This window comes from Cetorhinus maximus, chromosome 18 (assembly GCF_964194155.1).
Source record: "Cetorhinus maximus chromosome 18, sCetMax3.hap1.1, whole genome shotgun sequence".
Classification (NCBI taxonomy): domain Eukaryota; kingdom Metazoa; phylum Chordata; class Chondrichthyes; order Lamniformes; family Cetorhinidae; genus Cetorhinus; species Cetorhinus maximus.
Window position 1 is genome coordinate 37,519,004 of NC_135896.1, and position 21,993 is coordinate 37,540,996.

The window sequence follows — 21,993 nt, forward strand, 5'->3', positions numbered from 1 at the left end:
TCACTTGGCGGGGCAGGCTGTGATTCGCACGCCTCACCGTTACCGAATGAGGTTGAAGGCCCAGGCGCCATATTGAAATGTTACCGAAAGACACACATTACTCTCAGCAGCCCAGCTGTGAGGGGGAAACTTCTTGATATGGATGTGTCCAAGAAAAAAATCCATGGAGTACCGGACGTCCTCTACCAAGGGGTTGCTCCAGGAGGCCGGCCAGCCTCACCTTATCAGCCTGGGAGGTGGCTGCAAAGGAGATCAATTCGTCAGGCACCCGCCCGGGAAACACTATCCATTGCAGGAAGAGGGTGAATGATCTCCTCCGCTCTGTCAGGGTAAGTCAACCTTCAGCTCACTCCAATCTCACACTCTCATAATGGCATCATGCACTCAAAGGATCACACTGCTCAGGTATCTCTCACAATATTAACGGAGGACACATCACCACTGATTGTCTCTCAGGCACCTTCACATCACCAGCATCTCATCTATCATGCTGCACAAACTCCAACATCAGCCCTTACTGGGAGGTCTCAGCACACACAGCAGGCTGCATGCTTCCCAACCTCTCCTCCATCTCTTCTCATCACATTCCTTCCATTTGTCTTCATGCAGGCCAACCTCGCCCACAACAAGAGGGAGAGATCCCAGACTGGAGGAGGGATGGCCGACATCCAGGAACTTCCAGATTCGAGGAAGATGTTGCTGAGTTGGCAGGGGAGCACAGGGATTGCTCCTGTGGGGAAGGCGAGATTGGTATCTCCCAGCAAGCCAGTACAGATAAGCCTTCCATGAGCTGATCACCTCCTGATAATCACAGTGAGTTGTATTCTGCCTGTTTATGAACTAAATCTATCTTCTCTCTCTTACAGACACCAACAGGCCCAGACAGACCAGCAGAGCGACTATAAGCCCCAGCCCCCAGGCCACCTCAGAGGAGGAAGCGTCAGAGGAAGAACCATCACTACATTCACCTGAACCCTCCACCAGCACAGAGACACACACCCCGGTGGGTAATAGATCTAGATTAGGCTTGGGGTCACATTCTGGGGAACACCTCACTCACACGTCTCTGCAGCAGACAGAGGCAGTGACAGGCCAGATTTCTGGCACTAGGAGGACTGCTGGAGAACAGCCACCCACTGAGTCTGAGTTAGATGATGAGCCTTTGCAAGTGGCCAGCTCTAACATGCTGGACCTGCAATGACAGGCAGTGGAAAATCAGGCAGAGTTGCAAGAAGCAGTCAACAGACTAGAGTGAAGGATGGAGGAGTCTGTCCACGTTCTCTCTGATGCCGTGGCTCTGACATGTGAGCACCTCGGTGTCGCCATGGTAAGGGTGGTCGTCACCTCGGAGACCTTGATCCAGCAGATTCAGCCGGATTTGCGCTTGGACCTGCACACCATCACTATAGGCATTGGTGGGATCCATCAGTGGCTCGGTGAGAGGGGCGTGGGGTACCTTGACCTCCCTCCAGGACCCCCTTCTCCTCAGTGAGGCAGTCAGGGGCCCTTGGGCACCCACAGGGAGGACGGCCAGCAGCTGGAGACCCAAGGCCATCTGCCCAGGTGATTCTGAGAGAGTCCAGGTGATCTCACCTGTGACCCCATCACCTCCAGCTGTACGGGCTGAGGAGGGTGCTCCAGCCCCACAGCGGGAGACCCAAAGCAGGACACCCAAAGCAGGACAGGGCCCTCCGGCTCTCTACCCTCTCAAGGACGTCTGCCAAAGTCATCAAAGACAAGAGGGGGCACCAGTCAGCAGGCTGTCTCCACCTTTGCTGCAGATGTTGGGGATGCACCTAGTCATAGCGGTAGGGTTAGAAAAATTAAGAAACTTTGAAATCACTCCTGGGTCACGGGTGTTCAGTCACTGCATATATCATGCACCTTTGTAAATTCTTTTGCTGCTCATGAGAAGGGTCTTGTCATTTGAAAGCGTTGTGCATATGCATCAATGTGCCCTCTTATTGAGAGGGTGAGCCATACTCCCACTCAGTGATCACCTCCCTTTGTGAGCCTCACATTTATGTGATGTGTAGCTGAGTCATCATAGTTACTCAACCCTTGTGTTTTGTCAGGGAGATGTGCCAAACTCTTTCCTGGAAGTGTCTGCAAAATGCGTTAGCAATCTCTACTCCCCACGAGACAGCATGGAGTTAGGTGTCTTCACTTGCCTTGGAGGCGTAGCTGTAATTGTTTATCCAAATGAGAAGGCTGCTTTCATTGTTAGTGCTAAAGCACAAGACCTGTGGCCATGATGGTCTCTCCAACCATCCGCGCAATGGTAAAAGTGTCCGTTAAAAGTTTCTTATTAAGTTGGTGATGACTGCATCATGTCCTTTGATGCTGCATTTGCATCGCGCTCACTTTCACTTCCCAGAGTGCACAGATATAGGGTTCGCCACTGACCTTTTCAAAGATTAGGGCCTGGTGAACCATAAGGGTTGAAGGTGAAAGTACGACTGCTGAGCTTTCTCTCAAAGTCACTGGTTGTAAAGGCCCTTCAGTGCACCGCTATGGCACCAAGGGACAGAGGAATGTGGCTGTGTATGGTTGCCTGCACTTTAACCCTCCTGGAATATTGTGGCTATCAGTGTGGCACAGGCACATTTTCCACATCATGCTTCTTCAGTGGCATCCTCACATGGAAGCTGACCCTCACCTCCCTTTTCAAGTCCCTACCCTTCCTGCTCTTCATCATCCAAGGAGCTCTCAGCCTCCTCCTTGTCTCCCTCTGGCAAGGGATTCCCGCTTTGAAGCACCAGGTTGTGAAGGGTGCAGCAGACCATGATTATGTAGGGCACCCTCTGTGGAGAGTTCTGCAGAGCCCCACCTGAATTCCAAACATCGGAAGCACGTCTTCAGGGTGCCAATGATCTGCTTGATGATGGATCGTGTTGCCTTATGCGCCTTGTTGTATCTCTCCTCAGACTGACTCAGAGGACGACACACAGGTATCATGAGCCATCAGTTGAGCGAGTACCCCTTATTCCCAAGCAGCCATCACTGTATTCACTGAGGCCCTTTGAATATGTGAGGCACCTGGGAGTGACTCAGGATGTATGAGTCATGGCAACTCCCAGGGTACCTGGCACAAACATGCAAGATGTGTTTCTGATGATTGCACACTAGTTGAACGTTGATGGAATGGAAAACAAAAACAGAATTACCTGGAAAAACTCAGCAGGTCTGGCAGTATCGGTGGAGAAGAAAAGAGTTGACGTTTCGAGTCCTCATGACCCTTCAACAGAACTGAGTAATATTAGGAGAGGAGTGAAATATAAGCTGGTTTAAGGTGGGGTGGGTGGGGGGGAGAGAAGTTGGTGGGGGGATGGTTGTAGGGACAAGCAAGCAGTGATAGGAGCAGATAATCAAAAGATGTCACAGACAAAGGAACAAAGAGGTGTTGAAGGTGGTGATATTATCTAAACGAATGTGCTAATTAAGAATGGATGGCAGGACACTCAAGGTACAGCTTTAGTGGGGGTGGGGTGGAAAGACTAACAGGGCATTAAAGGTATAGATTTAAAAGTAATGAAAATAGGTGGGAAAAGAAAAATCTATATAAATTATTGGAAAAAACAAAAGGGAGGGGGAAGAAATGGAAAGGGGGTGGGGATGGAGGAGGGAGTTCAAGATCTAAAGTTGTTGAATTCAATATTCAGTCCAGAAGGCTGTAAAGTGCCTAGTCAGAAGATGAGGTGCTGTTTCTCCAGTTTGCGTTGGGCTTCACTGGAACAATGCAGCAAGCCAAGGACAGACATGTGGACAAGAGAGCAGGGTGGAGTATTAAAATGGCAAACGACAGGGAGGTTTGGGTCTTTCTTGCGGACAGACCACAGGTGTTCTGCAAAGCGGCCGCCCAGTTTACGTTTGGTCTCTCCAATGTAGAGGAGACCGCATTGGGAGCAACGAATGCAGTAGTCTAAGTTAGGGGAAATGCAAGTGAAATGCTGCTTCACTTGAAAGGAGTGTTTGGGCCCTTGGACGGTGAGGAGAGAGGAAGTGAAGGGGCAGGTGTTGCATCTTTTGCGTGGGCATGGGGAGGTGCCATAGGTGGGGATTGAGGAGTAGGGGGTGATGGAGGAGTGGACCAGGGTGTCCCGGAGAGAATGATCCCTATGGAATGCCGCCAGGGGAGGTGAAGGGAAGATGTGTTTGGTGGTGGCATCATGCTGGAGTTGGCGGAAATGGCGGAGTTGATCCTTTGAATGCGGAGGCTGGCGGGGTGATAAGTGAGGACAAAGGGGACCCTATCATGTTTCTGGGAGGGAGGAGAAGGCGTGAGGGCGGATGCGCGGGAGATGGGCCGGACACGGTCAACGACCGTGGGTGGAAAACCTCGGTTAAGGAAGAAGGAGGACATGTCAGAGGAACTGTTTTTGAAGGTAGCATCATCAGAACAGATGCGACGGAGGCAAAGGAACTAAGAGAATGGGATGGAGTCCTTACAGGAAGCGGGGTGTGAGGAGCTGTAGTCGAGGTTGATGGAGTGGAGCCTTTTCCTGTTAATGAACATCAGGGGCTGCTGCTATGGAGCTTTCAATGCCACATGTGTACAATCAATGGCAGCCTATACTCTAGGGAAGCCTGAGATAACTGCAAACCCTAGAAATCTACCAGCCTGGCTAACTTCATCGAGTGTAAAGTTCACATAATGTTGAGCCTTATTGTGGAAGGCATCTGTCCTAATCTTGATACATTTATGTGCTGAGGACTGTGAGTTGCCGTATAGGTCCCTTGTGGATCCCCGAAACAGTCCACAGGCAAAAAGATTGAGTGTGGTGGTGACCGTCAGGGCACTGGCGTGGGACAGTTCTCCCAGTCTATGTGGCATTAGATCCTTCCACAGAATGTGGCAGATATGATTCACCACATCTCTTGACAAGTGCAGACGTGTGCAGCATTGTCTGTTGCTCATCTCCAGAGAGGAATGACATCTTTGGTAGATCCTTGGTTGTGTGAGTCGCCTCCATTGGATGGGGCTAACCTCCTCATCCTCTGGGTGTTGCTGGGCCTCTCCTGGACCATGAACCTCAGACTGGGCTTCCTCTCGAAGCTGTGCTAGGTGGCGTCAGGCCCTTCTCCTCTTCCTCAATCGGATCACTGCCATCAAGAAGGCAGCATTGAGCACATTCAATCCTCCTTCTCCATGGGGACTGATAGATGCAGGATATTAATGAACACTGGACATATATAGTAGACCTCCCACTCGCATACAGAAAGCCAATGTCATGCCCTAGAGCTGCGTCTGCATTACTAGCTTTTCGCTGATACAGCCTTACAACTGAAGTGCACATACATATCTAGGTGACCACGATGCCAACCCTGATACTTGACATCTCAAACCCACAGAGCTTGAGTTTTGGACACATTGATGAATGTGCCACCTTACCAAAGGCACTCCTAAATCTATGATCTTGTACGCTGATCAAGCTCAACTTGCACTTCAGCAATGACTGGATGTCCTTTGGCCCGTTATCTACGCCATTTGGAGGAAGCACATTATAGGCTTTCATTGGTGATCTGGCAAATGTGCAGCAGCTGTGCTTCCTTCATTGTTGCCTGCATTTTCTATTCTCTCATATCTCTCTGTTAAAGCTCGAATGGAGTGACGGTATTGTGAAGCCAATGACTCCTGTAGTCTCTCATTAAAGCACAATAAAAGGCAATAACTCCAAATGCACCTTCTCAAGGAAGTCTTCCTCTATTTTCTCAGCTCTGACTCCATTTCAATGTTGTGATATGAAGCAGTTTGAGGGTGCCACTGAAAGGGACCCTTAGTCCAGCCCTTGGTTACTCCCACACTGCCTCAGACACCTCTGGTGCAGATTCTTTACCAGTTTCAATTTCAAACTGTGCAACAACTTCGGGGTTTCCAGATGGTGGTGCTGCATTTTTATTTTGAGACCAGCTTTGACCCTCCCCCTGTCAGTGTTCAGGTCCCCCTGATCTTCCTGGAGCCTCACGATGTGCAGGTGGAACTCCATCTGGTGATCTTCCAGCCTCCCCCAGTAACTCTGGATCCATCCCATTGTCATTGTGGTGAGCATTCCAGTCCTCCCCACTGAACCCATCAGTGTTGATGTCCCCATGTCCCCATGCGGACCTCATCCCTCCCCATCTTGAGGCTGTGTGCACGGTCATGTACAGATGTGAACCCCTACGGGACAGTTTTGAATACCTCCCCTCTTTATTATGTCTTCCCCACTTATAGGCTGCAGATGCCTCCCCTGACCATGACCATCACATCTGCAGCCCAGTACCGAGCCAAACAACCCTGAGGCCACCAACTGTAAGATCATGACCATGCCCTGCACACCAGTCCTTGCCTTATCCCAATTAAGCACACAGGCCTTGCCCTTCCCTGGAGCGGGACTATGATGTGCGTGCCATGCATAGCCCTGTAGCATAGCCCGCAGAGCCCTAGGACTGCCTTTAATCTCTCACCCTGACTGTGAGGTCCACTAAGCCCCAGGACTGCCTTTAATCTCTCTCCCTGACTGTGAGGTCCACTAAACCCCAGGACTGCCTTTAATCTCTCTCCCTGACTGTGAGGTCCACTAAACCCCAGGACTGCCTTTAATCTCTCTCCCTGACTGTGAGATCCACAAAGTCCAGGTCTGCCTTTAATCTCTCTCCCTGACTGTGAGGTCCACAAAGTCCAGGTCTGCCTTTAACACCTCACCCTGATTTCTTGCCCTGGACCAGGGAGTATGACTGTCTTTCAATGAGCTTTTCTGTTCCATCTTTACTGATGGCAAGAAAGCCTTCATCCACCACCTGCCACCCACGCTCACCTCCCCACCCCCGACCTCCATGGGTCTCCTTGCAGTCCATCCCTCTTGTGCCACACAAATACAAACCCCCACCTCACATTCCAGAGTCTGCGTGCATCCCCTCCCATTCATACAATTCAATTCCCATCTGCTCCCTCCATGTCTGTGTTCTAGTCTTCCATGCTGGGCTCCACCTTCCCCACTCTCAATCTCCCCTCTGCCTGATATCGTTCCCCCTTCTCCAACCCCACCTTAGCCCAATGTACCCATGCCTCCTTCCCCTCCTCCAACCCCACCATGGCCCATTGTTCTCCATGTCTTCATCGTCCTTTTCCCTCCCTCCCCAACCCTACCACAGCCCAATGGACCCCATGTCTCCATCTTGCTTGCCTCCCCAACCCTACCACAGCCCAATGCCCCCCATGTCTCCTTCTTGCTTGCTCCCGTCTCACCAACTCCACTGTAGCCCGTTGTCTCCAATGTCCTCTTTCCCCCCGACACCCTGGTCACAATGCTGGTCTCTGTTTCAGGCTGCAGCCCTGCCTGAGACCTGCAGAAGACACCCTCCCAGAGTTCGGAGGAAGCAAGTGAGCCGTCCAATCCTACACCCCTGCCAGTGTGCCTTCTCACTGGGATCGGTAAGGAACTGGATCAGTGCTGTTGCATGCAGACTTTGAAAGTTGCTCTTCACCTTGAAGCCAGGGGCGAAGTGAGGGCTGACAGCTGCATGCCACTCATTTCCAAATGTGATTTAGGCCGATCTAGTTTCCTGCTGGCATGGCGCAAGATTGGGAGGAGGAAACGTGATTTCAGCAAGTAGCATTTTTAATAGGCATTCACTACATGGTAATGCATGCCAATGGCATTCCCGACATGGTAATGCATGCCAATGGCATTCCCGACATGGTAATGCATGCCAATGGCATTCCCGACATGGTGATGCATGCCAATGGCATTCCCGACATGGTGATGCATGCCAATGGCATTCCCGACATGGTGATGCATGCCAATGGCATTCCCGACATGGTGATGCATGCCAATGGCATTCCCGACATGGTGATGCATGCCAATGGCATTCCCGACATGGTAATGCATGCCAATGGCATTCCCGACATGGTAATGCATGCCAATGGCATTCCCGACATGGTAATGCATGCCAATGGCATTCCTGACATGGATCAGCGGGAAAGCCGTCCCGCCATCAGCCAGCCACGAAAGTAGTGAGGGGAAAACTCTGAACTGATTTCCTGCCAGTGGGAATCCCATTTTTGGCCTCTCTCCGAATTTTCTGCTCCTGGCCGCCACAAAACCCACGGCTGACAGGACCTGAAAATTCCACCCTATGTGCCACAGGGATCTGTGCTAGGAGCTCAAATATTCACCATCTTTATTAACGACTTAGACAATGGGACACAGGGCCAACCATATTCACGTTTGCTGATGACACAATCCCTCCTAACTTCGTAAGCAGTGTAGACGGAAAAATACAATTACCAGGAGATATTAATAGATTAAAGTGAATGGGCAAAACTGTGGTGAATGGTTTTCAATATAATTGTATGTGAGGTCATCAATTTTGGATCTAAAACAGAGAGATCAGGATACTTAATGGCATTAAGCTGGAAATAGAGGAGGTTCAAAAAGTCTCGGGAGCCTATGTGCATAGATCATTAAAATGCTAAAATGCTCAGAGAGCCAGTACAGACAAGATGGGCTGAATGGCCTCCTTCTACACAATTCTACAATTCTATGTCATAGACAGGTACTGAAAATAATTCAAAAGACTAATCAAGTGTTGCCATTATACTTGGAGGGCCAGAATACAAGGGGGTAGAAGTTAAGCTACAGCTATACAGATCACTAGTTGGACCACACCTGGAGTAATGGCCAATATTTTCCCCCCCATTGGGGGGAATGTGCGGGAGTGGGTGCAGGCGGGCGGGTTCCTGATTGGTGCCCCTGGTCGGGGGCACGCCGCCATTTTACATGGGCGGGCCAATTAAGGTCCACCCAGCGTGACGTCCGCCAGGAAGCGCTATGTGTTCCCTCTGCGGGCGGGGGGGTTCCCTGAGCCGGGAGTGTGAGGAAAGAGCGCACAGATCTTCCTGAGGCAAAGTGCTGCCTCAGGGAGATCGGATCAGATTTGAAACTTCAAATAAAGAGGAGAGAAAAATTTCGCTGCCATGTCCCCTCATGTGACATTATCCTAACTCATGTGACACTGTCACGAGTTGGGACAGGTCCATAACTTTTATTTTGAAATATTCTGAGATTTTTTAATCACTCATGAAACCTCATCCACTCCCACCCGTGGATGAGGTCTCATGCTTTTTCTGAAACCCGCCAGGGCTCCTGGCCTGCCCGCCAACCTTAAGGTCCGCTAATGGTTTCAATTAGTTTTTTAATGGCCTTAATAGGCCGTTGACAGGTCAGCAGGCACATAGTTGTCTCGGCAACGCGCCTGCTGACCTGAGAATCTAAATGACATGGGGTGATGACACGGGACGCACACCCAACGTCACCTGGCATCATTTTACGTGTCGGCGAGTGGGCCCCGCCCACGCTTGCTGAACAGAAGATTCTGCCCCATGTGTTCAGCCCTGGTCACCACAACTTAGAAAGGATATACTGGCTTTGAGGGGGAGGGCAGCATAGATTTACCAGAATGCTATCCAGACAACAAGGGTTAAATTACAAGGAGAGTTTACATAAACTAGGGTTTTATTTCCTTAGGTTTAAGAGGTTAAAGGTTGATTTGATGGACATTTTCGAAGTATAAAGGGGAATGTTGGTTAGGTAGAGAGAAACTATTTCTGCTGATTGGGGAGTTCAGGGCAAGGGGATGTAGCCCCTTTCGGGGTGAAGGAGTAAAGATTTGGAATTAAGTCTCTTTTGCAAACTGCAGTTGATGCTAGGTTAACTATTAATTTTAATTCAGAGATCAAGAGATTTTTGTTAACTAAGGGAAATGGAACAAGGCAGGTATATGGAGTTAGGTCACAAATCAGCCATGATCTCATTGGGGAGAATTTTCCGCTCGTTGGGCAGGCGCACACCCCACCCGACCGAGCGTAAAATGACGCATGATGATGTCAGGTGAGCGTCCTGACATTATCGCGCATTCGCGCAATATTTCGGTCAGTGGGCCCGCTGAGAATTAAAAGGCCTATTAAGGCCATTAAAAGGATAATTGAATTAAGTTTTTCGCTGCCCATCCAATCTTACGGTTGGCGGGCAGGCGAAAAGGTCAAGCGGCCTTTGCACTTTTTAGGAAACCTCATCCACGGGCGGGTTGAGATTTCCGATAGCAAATAAAAGTAAAATAAAAATTTAAAAATTTAATTAATAACATGACCCTGCTCATGTGACAGAGGGGACATGTTTTATACCATTTTAGAAATCCTTATTTTTAATAGTTATTTTTAGTGTTTTGAACAGTTCATTTCCCTCATGAAGCTCTGCGCCTCAGGGAGATTTTCAAGCACGCACCTGTGTGCACGAGCGAAGTTTGCACTCGCCGCCCTCCCTCCCCCCACATAGGCAGTGCTGAGCGCTGCCACTCAAGCTTCACACTGGGCGGGTCTTAAATGGCCCACCAGCGTGAAATCGTGGTCTGGCCCTGATCGCGGGCAGATGTTGGCTTCCTGACCGCCGTCCCCGAACCCGCCCGATGAGGGAAAATCCCTCCCCATTGAATGGCAGAACAGGCTCGAGGGGCTAAATGGCCTACTCCTTTTCCTACGTTTTTATATTCCTATGATATAGTACGCATTGCCCCTCAGGTAACCGTTAATAAATGTTCACATAGGATTAAAGCAGTGAGTATCCTAGATAAAACTTGAAAATTGCTTCAGTACTGCACCAAAGAGTCAGCCTACATTATACGCTCAAGTCTCTGGAACCCATGACTCGGGGTGAGAGGCTACCATGGGCCTAAGTCTAACACCGAGCTGACTGAAACAAAAGAAGTTATTCATACTATATAGGAAAGTGGAATTGGAGAGACAAACTGTGCAAAGTGTGCCAGTATTTGGTACTGGGGCTGCCATGGCTTCTGAACTCCAAGGGCAGAATTTTTTGACTGTCGGGCGGGCGGGCCCGACCCAACCTCTGGCGGGCGGGGAGCCGAATCCCGCCGGAAAAGCGGGCCCCGCTGCCATTTTACGTGGGTGGGCCAATTAAGGCCCGCCCAGCGTGACATCCGGCGGGAAGCGCTATGCGCTTCCTGTGCGGGTGAGGGAGATTCCCCAAATGCGAGAGTGCGCTCTTTTGCGCATGCACACGAAAGAGCGCACATCTCCCTGAGGCTAAGTGCTGCCTCAGGGAGATGACTGACACTTTTAAAAATATTAAAAATAGAAAAAAAAAATTCCTTAACATGTCCCCCTCATGTGACAATGTCCCATGAGATGGGATATGTTAATAATTTACATAATAAGTTTATTAAACTTTTTTAAACCCTACATGAAACCTCATCCCGCCGCTGGATGAGGTTTCATGTTTTCTCTATTTGCCGCCGGGGCTCCTGGCCGACCCGCCAACCTTAAGGTTGGATGGGCAGGTCCTTTAATTGTATAATTGATCCTGTCAATGGCCTTAATTGGCCATTGACAGGTCGGCGGGCCCGCAGCTGATTTTGCTGTGCCCCCGCCATCCTGAAAATTTAAATGGACCGGGATGACGTCGGGGGTTCCACCCAACGTCATCCCGCGTCATTTTACACGTCGGTGAGCGGGCCCCGCTCGCTGACGACAAAATTCTGCCCCAAGGATTCATGGACTTACACCGAGTAATTAGAGGACATTTTGCCCATTGTGCCTGTTAAAAAATCTACTTTCCTTTGAAATCTATTATGGATTCTGTTTCCGGCACCATTTCTGGTGTGGGCATTCTGAGGGTAATTTTCAACTTCAATTACTGGGCAATAACCTGGGACAGAATTTTCCCCCCCTTGGGTGGTGAGTTCAGGAGTGGGCATGTCTCCGATCGGCGCCCCTGATTGGGGGCGGGCCACCATTTTATGTGGGTGGGCCTTAATTGGCCTGCCCAGCGTGACGTCTGCAAGGAAGCACTATGCGCTCCCTGTGCGGGCGGGGGAGCGGTGGGGGGAGTAGATTCCCTGAGCCGAGAGTGCGCTCTTCCGTGCATGTGCATGAAAGAGTGCACTCATCTCCCTGAGGCTAAGTGCTGCCACAGGGAGGTCGGCTCCACATTAAAAAATGTTAAAAACAGGGAAAAAAAAATTTCCCTGACCTGTCCCCTCAGGTGACACTGTCACATGAGTTGGGACATGTCCAACATTTTTAGTTACACTTTTATTAAATTTTTAAAAACCTACATGAAACCTCATCCCGCCCGTGGATGAGGTTTCATGCTTTTTCCAATGCCCGCCAGGGCTCCCGGCCTGCCCGCCAACCTTAAGGTTAGACAGGTGGGTCCGATAGTTACATTAATGACTTTGTCAATGGCCTCAACAGGCCATCGACAGGTCGGTGGGCACACAGCTGATTCGGCTGAGCCCCCGCCGACCTGAAAATTGAAATGAGGCGGGGTGACGTCGGGAATTCCGCCTGACATCATCCCGCATTATTTTACCCATTGGCGAGCGGGCCCCACCCCCCACTCGCCGACCAGGAAATCCTGGCCCTAGTGAAACAGATCACCTGCCATTATACAGTCCACATGATTTTCATCTCATTGATTACACCGTTTCTCACGGCTTTCTTTTATAAGGAACAAATGTCTGATGGAAAACAGCTGCAGAAATTCATGCCCACAAAGTTGTATAGAGGAAGTTTAATCTTAACACTATAACCCATGACAGCAGGACATAGGCACCACCAGTTTAAAAAAGCAAGTTCGGGATTCATCTCAGGAAGCAATTTTTCATGCAAAGAATGGTGAATGCTGAACTGGCCTTGCAGATAGTGCACTGGAGGCAAAATGCTGTGAAGGAGGCCATTTTCTTTTAGGTTGAGCTCAATGAGCTGCTTCATTTTGCTTTTGTGATGTTTGCAAATTCTACTAACACACCAGGTGTGAACTGCTATATACACTTGCTCTGACCTTACCTGCTGAGTGAACCTAATGTCTGTTTCTCTAAGCCTTCTTAGTTCCTGTGGGTTTATTTCAATCATCTCATAATATTTTTGTTAAAGAGGTTTCGGGTGCCTTGTACAGACAATGGATTCCTGACACCAACTTCAACAATGTCACAAACTGGGACAAGGGGAGAATACCTTGTAAAACTGACAGAGTCCAATTTCCCAGAGATAAGGTACGTTAAAGAGTTGTCTTGGTTTTCTATTTAAAGTTTGTTTACAGCGTGTCAACAAACTCACTTTCTAATCTTATTGTTACCTTGCAGAGTTTAAGTGTTTTCGTGAAGCCACTGCTTAATTTGATGGAAATGGTAAGAATAATATTGTATTTTTCTCAAGGAAGAGGCTTTTATAAAGGAAGGGGTTAGATGCAAGTGTGCTTTTCAGCACTGACAAAAACAAGCGCTATTTCAATAAGCATTAATGTGTTGTGTAGTTTGAAGTGTTTAAACTTATATGAGTGCTGAAGTTATATGAGTGTACTTATGCAAATAAACCTGTAAATGAGGTTTCCAATGAAGTTGGAGAATCCCTGATTACATTTACAGCATTAATCCATCAATATAGAAACTGACTGATTTTATACAGACACACCTAAAAGCAAATCAATAGCTTTACAGAGAGTGATGGGCATGAGAAGAGGATGGAATAGTATTTTTAAATATTTTTAAAATCATTTCCTAATAACTGAGCCATATTTATTTTTACATTTTCCTATTTATTTTACTTCTCAAAGTTTGTCAAAATTGTGGCAGGGAATGTAACAGTTTCATATTTTGCACCCAGTGTCAACAGCTTACATTTATATAGTGCACTTAACTTAATGAATCATCCCAAATTTCCCAGCAAGAGCAATAATCAGGAAGAAACATCTTTGACACTGAGCCAAAGGAGAGCTTAGGACAGATGACAGAAAACACTCTCCAGGTTAGACGTAGCAATTGTAGCTCATAAAATTTTCTATCAGCTATCTCCAAAAGCACTACACAATTGAGACATTTTCATTTCACAAACCGGTTACCATTAAGTTCTCTCAGCAACATAAATGTCAAATTCTGAGCAAGCTATGGACTCACACCCCTTGTTAACTTGTCTGAGTCTGTTCAAAGTAAAATGGCAACACTTAAGATGCTTAATATTTATTGGCGGCAGGATTGATATTTAATTTATTAAGTTTAGTACCTTCTAGGCATAAAACAGTAGAAAGTTTAGCTAAAATGCTTCTGGCACACTGAAACCTGTGTAACCTTCTTTCACTTCACAATTAAGCGTGTCACAGCTACATCAAGGATAGAACAGGTTTTACCCTAATTTTGTTTTGATGAGGCCTTTAATGAGTTTTTATTAATATGGTGTGGAAGAAAGCTTTGGCATTTTGCCCAGGGTTGAACTTGCAGCTGAAGGAGGGAATGGCACATTTATTCAGACTTGCTACGTTGACACGAGATGTGTTGAATTTGAATTCAACTGGACCAAGCCACACCTTTTTTAATGAAACTTGAAATGAGCAAGTCTCTTTTTAATGGCTTGATGGAGTTACAGGACAAAAGCTAAAACTGCTTAGTTCAAGGTCTACATTGCAACATAACACTCACTAGATTACTGATTATCGCAGCTGTATAGGATCTATACGCAAGCAAGGGTCATGAGGACTCGAAACGTCAACTGTGCCCTTCTCCGTAAATGCTGACAGACCTGCTGAGTTTTTCCAGGTATTTCTGTTTCTGTTTTTGTTTTGGATTTCCAGCATCTGCAGTTTTTTGTTTTTACAGGTTGAAATTAGAGCTTGTTCTAGGGATAGGGATTAACTACCATTCAGCAGCTAATCAAATGGCAATTTTGCACTCATCTATGAATAAATGGTTTCTTTGAAATGATGTGAGTTTTTATGCTGCTCATCCCATCATAGGATCTCAGTTTTAACTTTTGACTCCCTCATATTGTCTGCTCCCTGCCCTCTGTTTACAATCAGGACAGAGTGCTGAACAATTTGTTTTTGGGACTCGAGGAAGGTATACAGTGGAGTTCCTCAGGGGTTGGTACTAGGACCACTGCTTTTCTTGATATATATTAATGGTCTAGACTTGGGACAGAGAACAATTTCAAAATTTGCAGATGGCACTAAACTTAGAAGTATAGTTAACTGTGAGGAGGATAGTGATAGACTTCAAGAGGATATAGGCTGGTTGTTATGGCACAGCTGATGATAAACGCTGAGCTGTTCAAATTCCAAAGGGAAACTTAAAACAACTGCCACAACCATTTTGCAATTTGTGTAAATTTCGAGATGCGTGCCTTGAATTCAGTAGTAATAAGACCACGAAGTCTTATAGGTTTTTACAAAACTAGATTAAACATTTATTAATAAGAGAAATAATTTTAAGCACATACATATGTCTACAAATTACTGCTATAATAACTTCTAAATCCCATAATTAACCTGACTCCCAGTTACACCTCCGTTAAGGTAAATGTAAGTAAGTAAGACATAGATTTTAAGAGACCCAGGCAAAGAAACATGATACCCTGAGCAGTCTAATTCAAAGTGAATTTTCTTAACTTCAGTACTTTGTAGGCAGCAGTTTGAGGCGTAGATGTTGAAGGCTTTTCACACTTCTTAGATCCTAGAATTCCTACCCTTACACACAGCCTTTGCTCCTTTATACATATTTTCCCCTTTGAATGCAAATTCCCATTGCTTCACTATGTCTTTGGACTTTACCTGCCTGATCATAAAATTTATCATAGTACCAATTTTAACCAGTAATCATTGGGGAAAAATAAAGACACTGTCTCTGAACTTCACCTGGCTAGGTGACACATTTCACCCCTCCTTTGAACACAATCTAGCCTGGTTTATTTAAAAATAAAAATGTCCTTTTACACCTTACATTCTAAACATCCCCTATGTTTACCTAATTGACATTTCAAACCTAGCTCATCTTCTAATACATCAAAGCCTCCAGACCAGCTGCCTTTAACCCAATTAAGTCGCACACAAACACACACATACATATCTGACACTGGTGGAATGGGCGGGCATGTAGCAGATTAAATTTAATGCAGGAAAGCGTGAGCTGGTATATCTTGGTAAATAGAATGAGGAGAAGCAACATATAACAAAGGATACAGTTTTGAATGGGGTGCAGGAACAATGAATATACCAATAAAACTAATTAACCAATTAAATAAACTAATGAATTAACAGCCCGAGACCTGGGTGTACTCTTTTGATGAAACAAAAGTCAATAAATAAAAAAATCAATAAATCAGAGGGGGTAAACAGTGGGCACTGTAACTAAAACAAAGCATCAAAGGAAACTTACAAAATCAAATCAAAATGTCATTTCCGGGATGATGATGCGCCCCAGCCCCCATGGGGGTGCCCACCAATCGTGGAAGGCTTCTAGCGTACTGGTGGACACCGCGTGCTCCCTCACCAGGGCCACCCGGTCACAAACATAGCCACGGCAGAGGGGCAGACAGTCGGGTTGGATGACCCCTCTCAACTGCCCATTGCTTGGACCTGTTGATGGAGACCTGGGTATATATATGCACAAATTATTAAAGTTAACAGGGTAGGTTAAGATGTGATGATCCCAGCTGATGTTACTACTGGACTGAACGTGGCTTGATAGGTCCTAACTTTTATTTTTTGCTTAGATACATGGAGAGTAGCTATTGAACAGAGTCACAGGATCAGCTGATGAACTTCTGACAAAAGAATAACAAAAACATTTATTAAACAAGAAAAGATGAACTATATTACAATACTCCTTCACCCACAACTGTAACTTTACAGATAGATACAGATTTGTAAGGATGACACAAGTTACAACAGCTATCTTATACTCTAATGCTCACAGTAAATACACAGTCCATGTAAACCAATAGTCGACATGTGGTCAGGCACACCACACTCTGAAACCAAGTGACAGATGCCGCTTCAAAGAGATGCTATGAATCTCTTGTCAGCTCCCCCTACAGACGCTTGTCCCACCATGAGCCAACCAGTCTCACTGAACTCCCTCTTTCACACGAGGGTTTCCAACCTCCACTCTCCAAGAACTTGCTCTGGAATCTTCTCCCAAATTGACACTTTCTCTCAGTTGCCTTCTGTAAGGATCCATCTCCAGGGTTTTGAATTCCTCTTCTGATGTTCCTCTCCCCTGGGTCACCATGAGCATTCAATCTTTCTTCCACGCATTCTCTTTCACCGACTCAGCCATCAACAGTACACAATGCTTCACATGCCCATAGTAAAGAGTTACACACTTTTAGCCATCTTTTTGAACCTTCTGGCCCTTTGCTTTAAATCTGCTTCCTCCAGCTTTTCCTCCTTTAAGCTTGAAGCTTGGAGCCTTCCTCTGCTCCTCACTCTTAACTTAACAGGACCTTTCCCAGGTTGCTGTCCTTGCTTTGACTAAAAGGTCTTCTTGGGACTTTCTCCTGTTCCACTCCCCTGGATTTTGGGCACTTTCTTCTTTAGTTTGGAACCTATCTGTCTCTTTTCATGTCCTGCCTGTTTTTGCACCTTCTTCCAACTGTCCTCAAACTGCTGTTTGTGTGTGTGTGTGTCCCTCTCTCTGGACCCCTGTTGCTAGGGAACAGCACAGTTTTTTTTCTACTCTTGTGTTTGCTTTAACTTCTCTTCAACAATTATAAAAATCTCATGAGAAATGCCGTTTAACAAACAGAGCTTTGGACCTGTTGTCGCCACTCAAAAAGGTTTCACCTTTTAACCCACAAATGGAAAAAAATATATAAATTAAACTTAAAGGTATATCTTATTCCTAACACCCAAACGCACATATAATTTACTTAAACCAGCTCTATTTCCTGACAAAGAAAGTAGTTAAAAAGGCACCCTGGGCTTTATAAATAGTGGCACTCTGCAAAAGCATGGAAGTTATGATGAAACTTTATAAAACTCAGGTTTGGCCTCAACTGGAATATTGTGTACATCTCTGGTACTGCACTTTAGGACTTCAGGCTGTTAGGACTTTAGAGAGGATGTAGGAAAGATTTACAAGATGGATGAGGAACTTCAGTTACGTGGATAAACTGGGGAAGTTGGCATCAGTCTCCTTAGAGAAGAGAAGGTTCAGAGAAGATTTGAAGGAAGTGTTCAAAGTCATGAGGGCTCTAGACTGAGTAGATAGGGACAAACTGTTCCCATTGGCAGAAGGGCGAGGACCAGAGGACACCACTTTAAAGTAATTTCAAAAGAAGCAACAGTGACGTGAGGAAAACCTTTTCCATGCAGTGAGGGATTAGGATCTGAAATGTAATATCTGAGAGTGTGGTGGAGGAAGATACAAGTGTGAGGCTTCTTCATTGCGTCAGTAGGTGTATATTGAGAGGGTATCCCATGTCACCGAGGATCCATCCATGAAGGTGTGCGAGTGGCTGGAGCAGCTGTAGCAGCTGGAAGTGCATAAGCATCATGACTATTCTCTGGGAAACAGGAACACACCTGCAGGATCACCACCACCTTCTCAAGGGCAATCAGCAATGGGCAATAAATGCTTGCCTAGGCAGTGACACCCCCATCCCATGAACGAATAAAAAAAACACGTGCTTTTGATGATTGCATACCAGCTGGCCATTTATGCAGTAGAAGGCCTTCCTGTTGATGAAGGCTGCAGACTTGTCCAGCGGAGCTTTGATGGCCACATGTACGAAATCTAGTAAACCCTTCACATATGGGAAAGCTGCAATGTCCCCAAGGCCAAGAGCCTTGCTATCAGAATCAGTGCAGTATTACCCAAACTCTAAACCCTCCAGCCCTCTTAGACAAGTGTGATGGTCACATCCCTAGTGCAGCAATGTGGGGCTGCCGCTTCATCCTTGGACAGAGCTGGAGGCTTAGAGGTTCGGCACTGTGGTGATTTTCAGCACCAGTAGCATCGGGTGCCCAACCAGTGCCATCGGTCGCAGGTCATCCTGTAGCATCACGCAGAGGTCAGTGACAGACTCCATTGAGAGGCTCAGTCTACTGTAGCACTTGTACTCTGACATTTGCAGGTAACTCATTCAACTTCTGAAGGTTCTCATACATGGCACAAGCTGTCTCCGGCCTCTTCCCTCCTGCTGCTACTCATGATGTTTTAGTGCAACCTGTCCAGCCATGGGCTGCACCTCTTGCTGCTCCTGTTGCCTTGCTAATGATGGCTCTGGGGCCTTGTGCACCCTTCCCTTGTGCCCTCCTCCACTGCTCATGGATACAAGAAGACTGGGTGGATGAAACCCAACTTTGGATAACATCCCCTTCTACCCTTGGATGCAGCTGCCCCTCAGCTTCTCACAGCTGGCCCTGTCCTTGGGAGCTCTGCCCCTCAGCGTCTCAGAGCTGACCCTCTCCTTCACAGCTCTGTCCCTCAGTGTCTCAGAGCTGACCCTCTCCTTCACAGCTCTGCCCCTCCGCTCCTCAGAGCTGACCCTCTCCTTCACAGCTCTGCCCCTTAGCTTCTCACAGCTGACCCTGTCCTTGGGAGCTCTGCCCCTCAGCGTCTCAGAGCTGACCCTCTCCTTCACAGCTCTGCCCCTCAGCTCCTCAGAGCTGACCCTCTCCTTCATATGTTCACTAACCTCCTCTCTCCTTTTGAAGAAAGTTTGCAGTCTAATGGGAGGCAGATCCGGAATGGCCGACCTTCCCCTCAGAATCTGAGACCTCGCCTGGAAACTGCCACCTTTTAATGGTTGGGGAATCTGATAGTCCATGATCACCCTAATCCACTCGTCAAATTTGGAGAGCAGCATGTAATTACAGTTAGAGATATGTTAATTTGACTTAATGATCATTTTAATGATCTCAATGACCTTCCCGCCACTTGCATGCAGCATCACAGCTTCACTGCCTCCCTGACACCTGTGCAATATGGCCCTGAGTGGCCGGTCTCCGGCCTCCAATATGGGGCCTCCCGCACAATTTTACGGCTCCCGAACCCCCCACGCCCCACCCCCCACCCCGCAGCCTCCCCCATCACGGTTTACACTCCAGCAGCCTGCATTAAATTCAATCCATAAAATTCTCAAGAGGTAGATGGGGAGTCCCAGCTGGGGAGTCTAGAAATAGAGGGTGACAGTCTCAGAATAAGTGGTTGACCATTTTTGACTGAGATGAGGAGAAACTCCTTCACTGAAAGGGTTGTGAATCTTTCAAGTTCTTTACCTTAGAGAGCTGGATGCCCAGTCGTTGAGCATATTCAAGTAAAATGTCGATACATTTTTGGATACGAGGGGAATCAAGCGTATGGGGATAGTGTGGGAAGGTTTTGTTGAGATGGAAGATCAGCCACAATTGTACTGAATGACAGAGCAGGCTTGAGGGGCCATATGGTTCACTCCTCTTCCTATTTTTTACATTTTCCTCAGCTTGCCTTCTCCACACTGACTCCTGCCCTCCTATCCTGCCTTCACCACTCTCCTACTCATATTCATAGCCACCCCTTTAACTGTGCCTCTCTATTCCCCGTGTCTCAAGCTCAGAGAAGGCCAACACTTCCTTGTATCCCTCAAACACTTCATTGTCTAACTTTTGCCCCTCCATTCAGAGTATTTCTACCACTATAGTTATTCTTAACTATTCTACACTCATCAAATCTCCGGGTGGGACGTGACCCTACAGGAGCAATCGTCCCAGATTTGCACAAGGTGTGGTAGCGGGCAGGAAAAAGGATGTTTTAACCTCCGGCTGCAATGGCGGGTTTTCACGCCATATCATCCTGAACCTGCCTCATTATTTAAGCACTCCCGGGAAACGCCGTTTCCATGGCGGGCGGACTCCCATTCGCCCGCCCATCATCACCCCGCCGCTGCATCACCCCAGACGCCATGTTTAAAGTCCAGCCACAAACACACATCTCAGTACTTCCAGACCACCACTGCCTCACGGAAGACATGGCCCTGAAACTGAAGAAGACTGCAGCCCCCAGGTTCAGCGATGCATCCCTTGAGCGACTTTTGGATGCCGTGGAGGCCCACTGGGATGTCCTCTACCCCAGGTCTGGCCGCAGGATGGGCAGCAACAGCATTAACTCGGCTTGGGAGGCGGTGGCAGCGGTGGTCAGCGCCAATGCCCTTCAATAGAGGACAGCCATCCAGTGCCATAAGAGGGTGAATGATCCCCTCCGTTCCACCAGGGAAGTCACTCATCTCATCACTCAACTCACACACTCACAGACCCATCACACATCCACAGGGCCCTCACTCACTAATGGTAGAAGGGACATCGCCATTCACTCTCTCACACTCTGCATCATTGTCCTCATCCTGTCAATGGAACCACTCACCACCCACACAGGCCAGGTATACCTGTCATCTGGCCTGGCAGGCGTCCTCTTACACTTTCTCCATCTCTATACATGCAGGACAGGCTGGCACACAACAAGAGAGAGAGGTCACAGACCAGTGGCAGAATGCCCAAAACCAAGGTCCTCGTGGTCTTTGAAAACAGAGCCATCCAGCTGGCCGGCAAGGATCTGGACTGGTCCTGTGCTGATGGTGAGGTCGGCGCTGGTCTAGCAAGTAAAGATCCAAAAGTGCAACATTCATCAGACAACCATGCCTCGAGTGATGTGTCCTCTTTCACAAGACAAAGCATCAGATGCTTCTAAAGCTTCATAGCTGCGCCTCTATGAGATGACCCTGATCACGGAGCGCAAACAAGCTGCTCTCGGCCAGACAGGAGTCAGACATTCTCAGAGGCTGTGTGAAGATCTAGGGAGTGTCCTCACTGCATGTCATCATCATCCTCCTGAAATCGAGCGACTATTAGGGCCTCCACCACATCTCCATGACAGGAGCATCCTTAAAGAGGGTATTCACGCTGCCATAAGCCAGATTGGAGTCAAACATTCACAAATGTGATGTGAGGAACAATGAAGTCACCTCACTGCACGTTGTCATCATCCTCCACAAATCTAGCAGCTATGAGGGCCTCCCAAGCACGCCTGCCCTGTCTAACTAGTGTGAGGGCCTCATCCCCATCATTGTCGCCTCCGAGGACCTTCTCACCCTCATCCCCATTGGCGTCCTCCTCATCAGAGAAGGTGTGCAGCTCCTCCATCTCCTCCTCAGCCAGTTTGTCTCCCTATTGCAGCACCAGGTAGTAA

General features: G+C 47.6%; 1 protein-coding gene across 1 annotated transcript in view; it reads left to right on the top strand.

The window, feature by feature from the left end:
* Nucleotides 1–21,993, top strand: part of amn (amnion associated transmembrane protein) — a 67,346-nt gene that overhangs the window by 2,757 nt on the left and 42,596 nt on the right. The window contains exon 2 of the mRNA XM_078563407.1: nt 12,935–13,053. Coding sequence (XP_078419533.1) covers nt 12,935–13,053 — 119 coding nt within the window. The remainder of the gene's footprint in view (nt 1–12,934; nt 13,054–21,993) is intronic.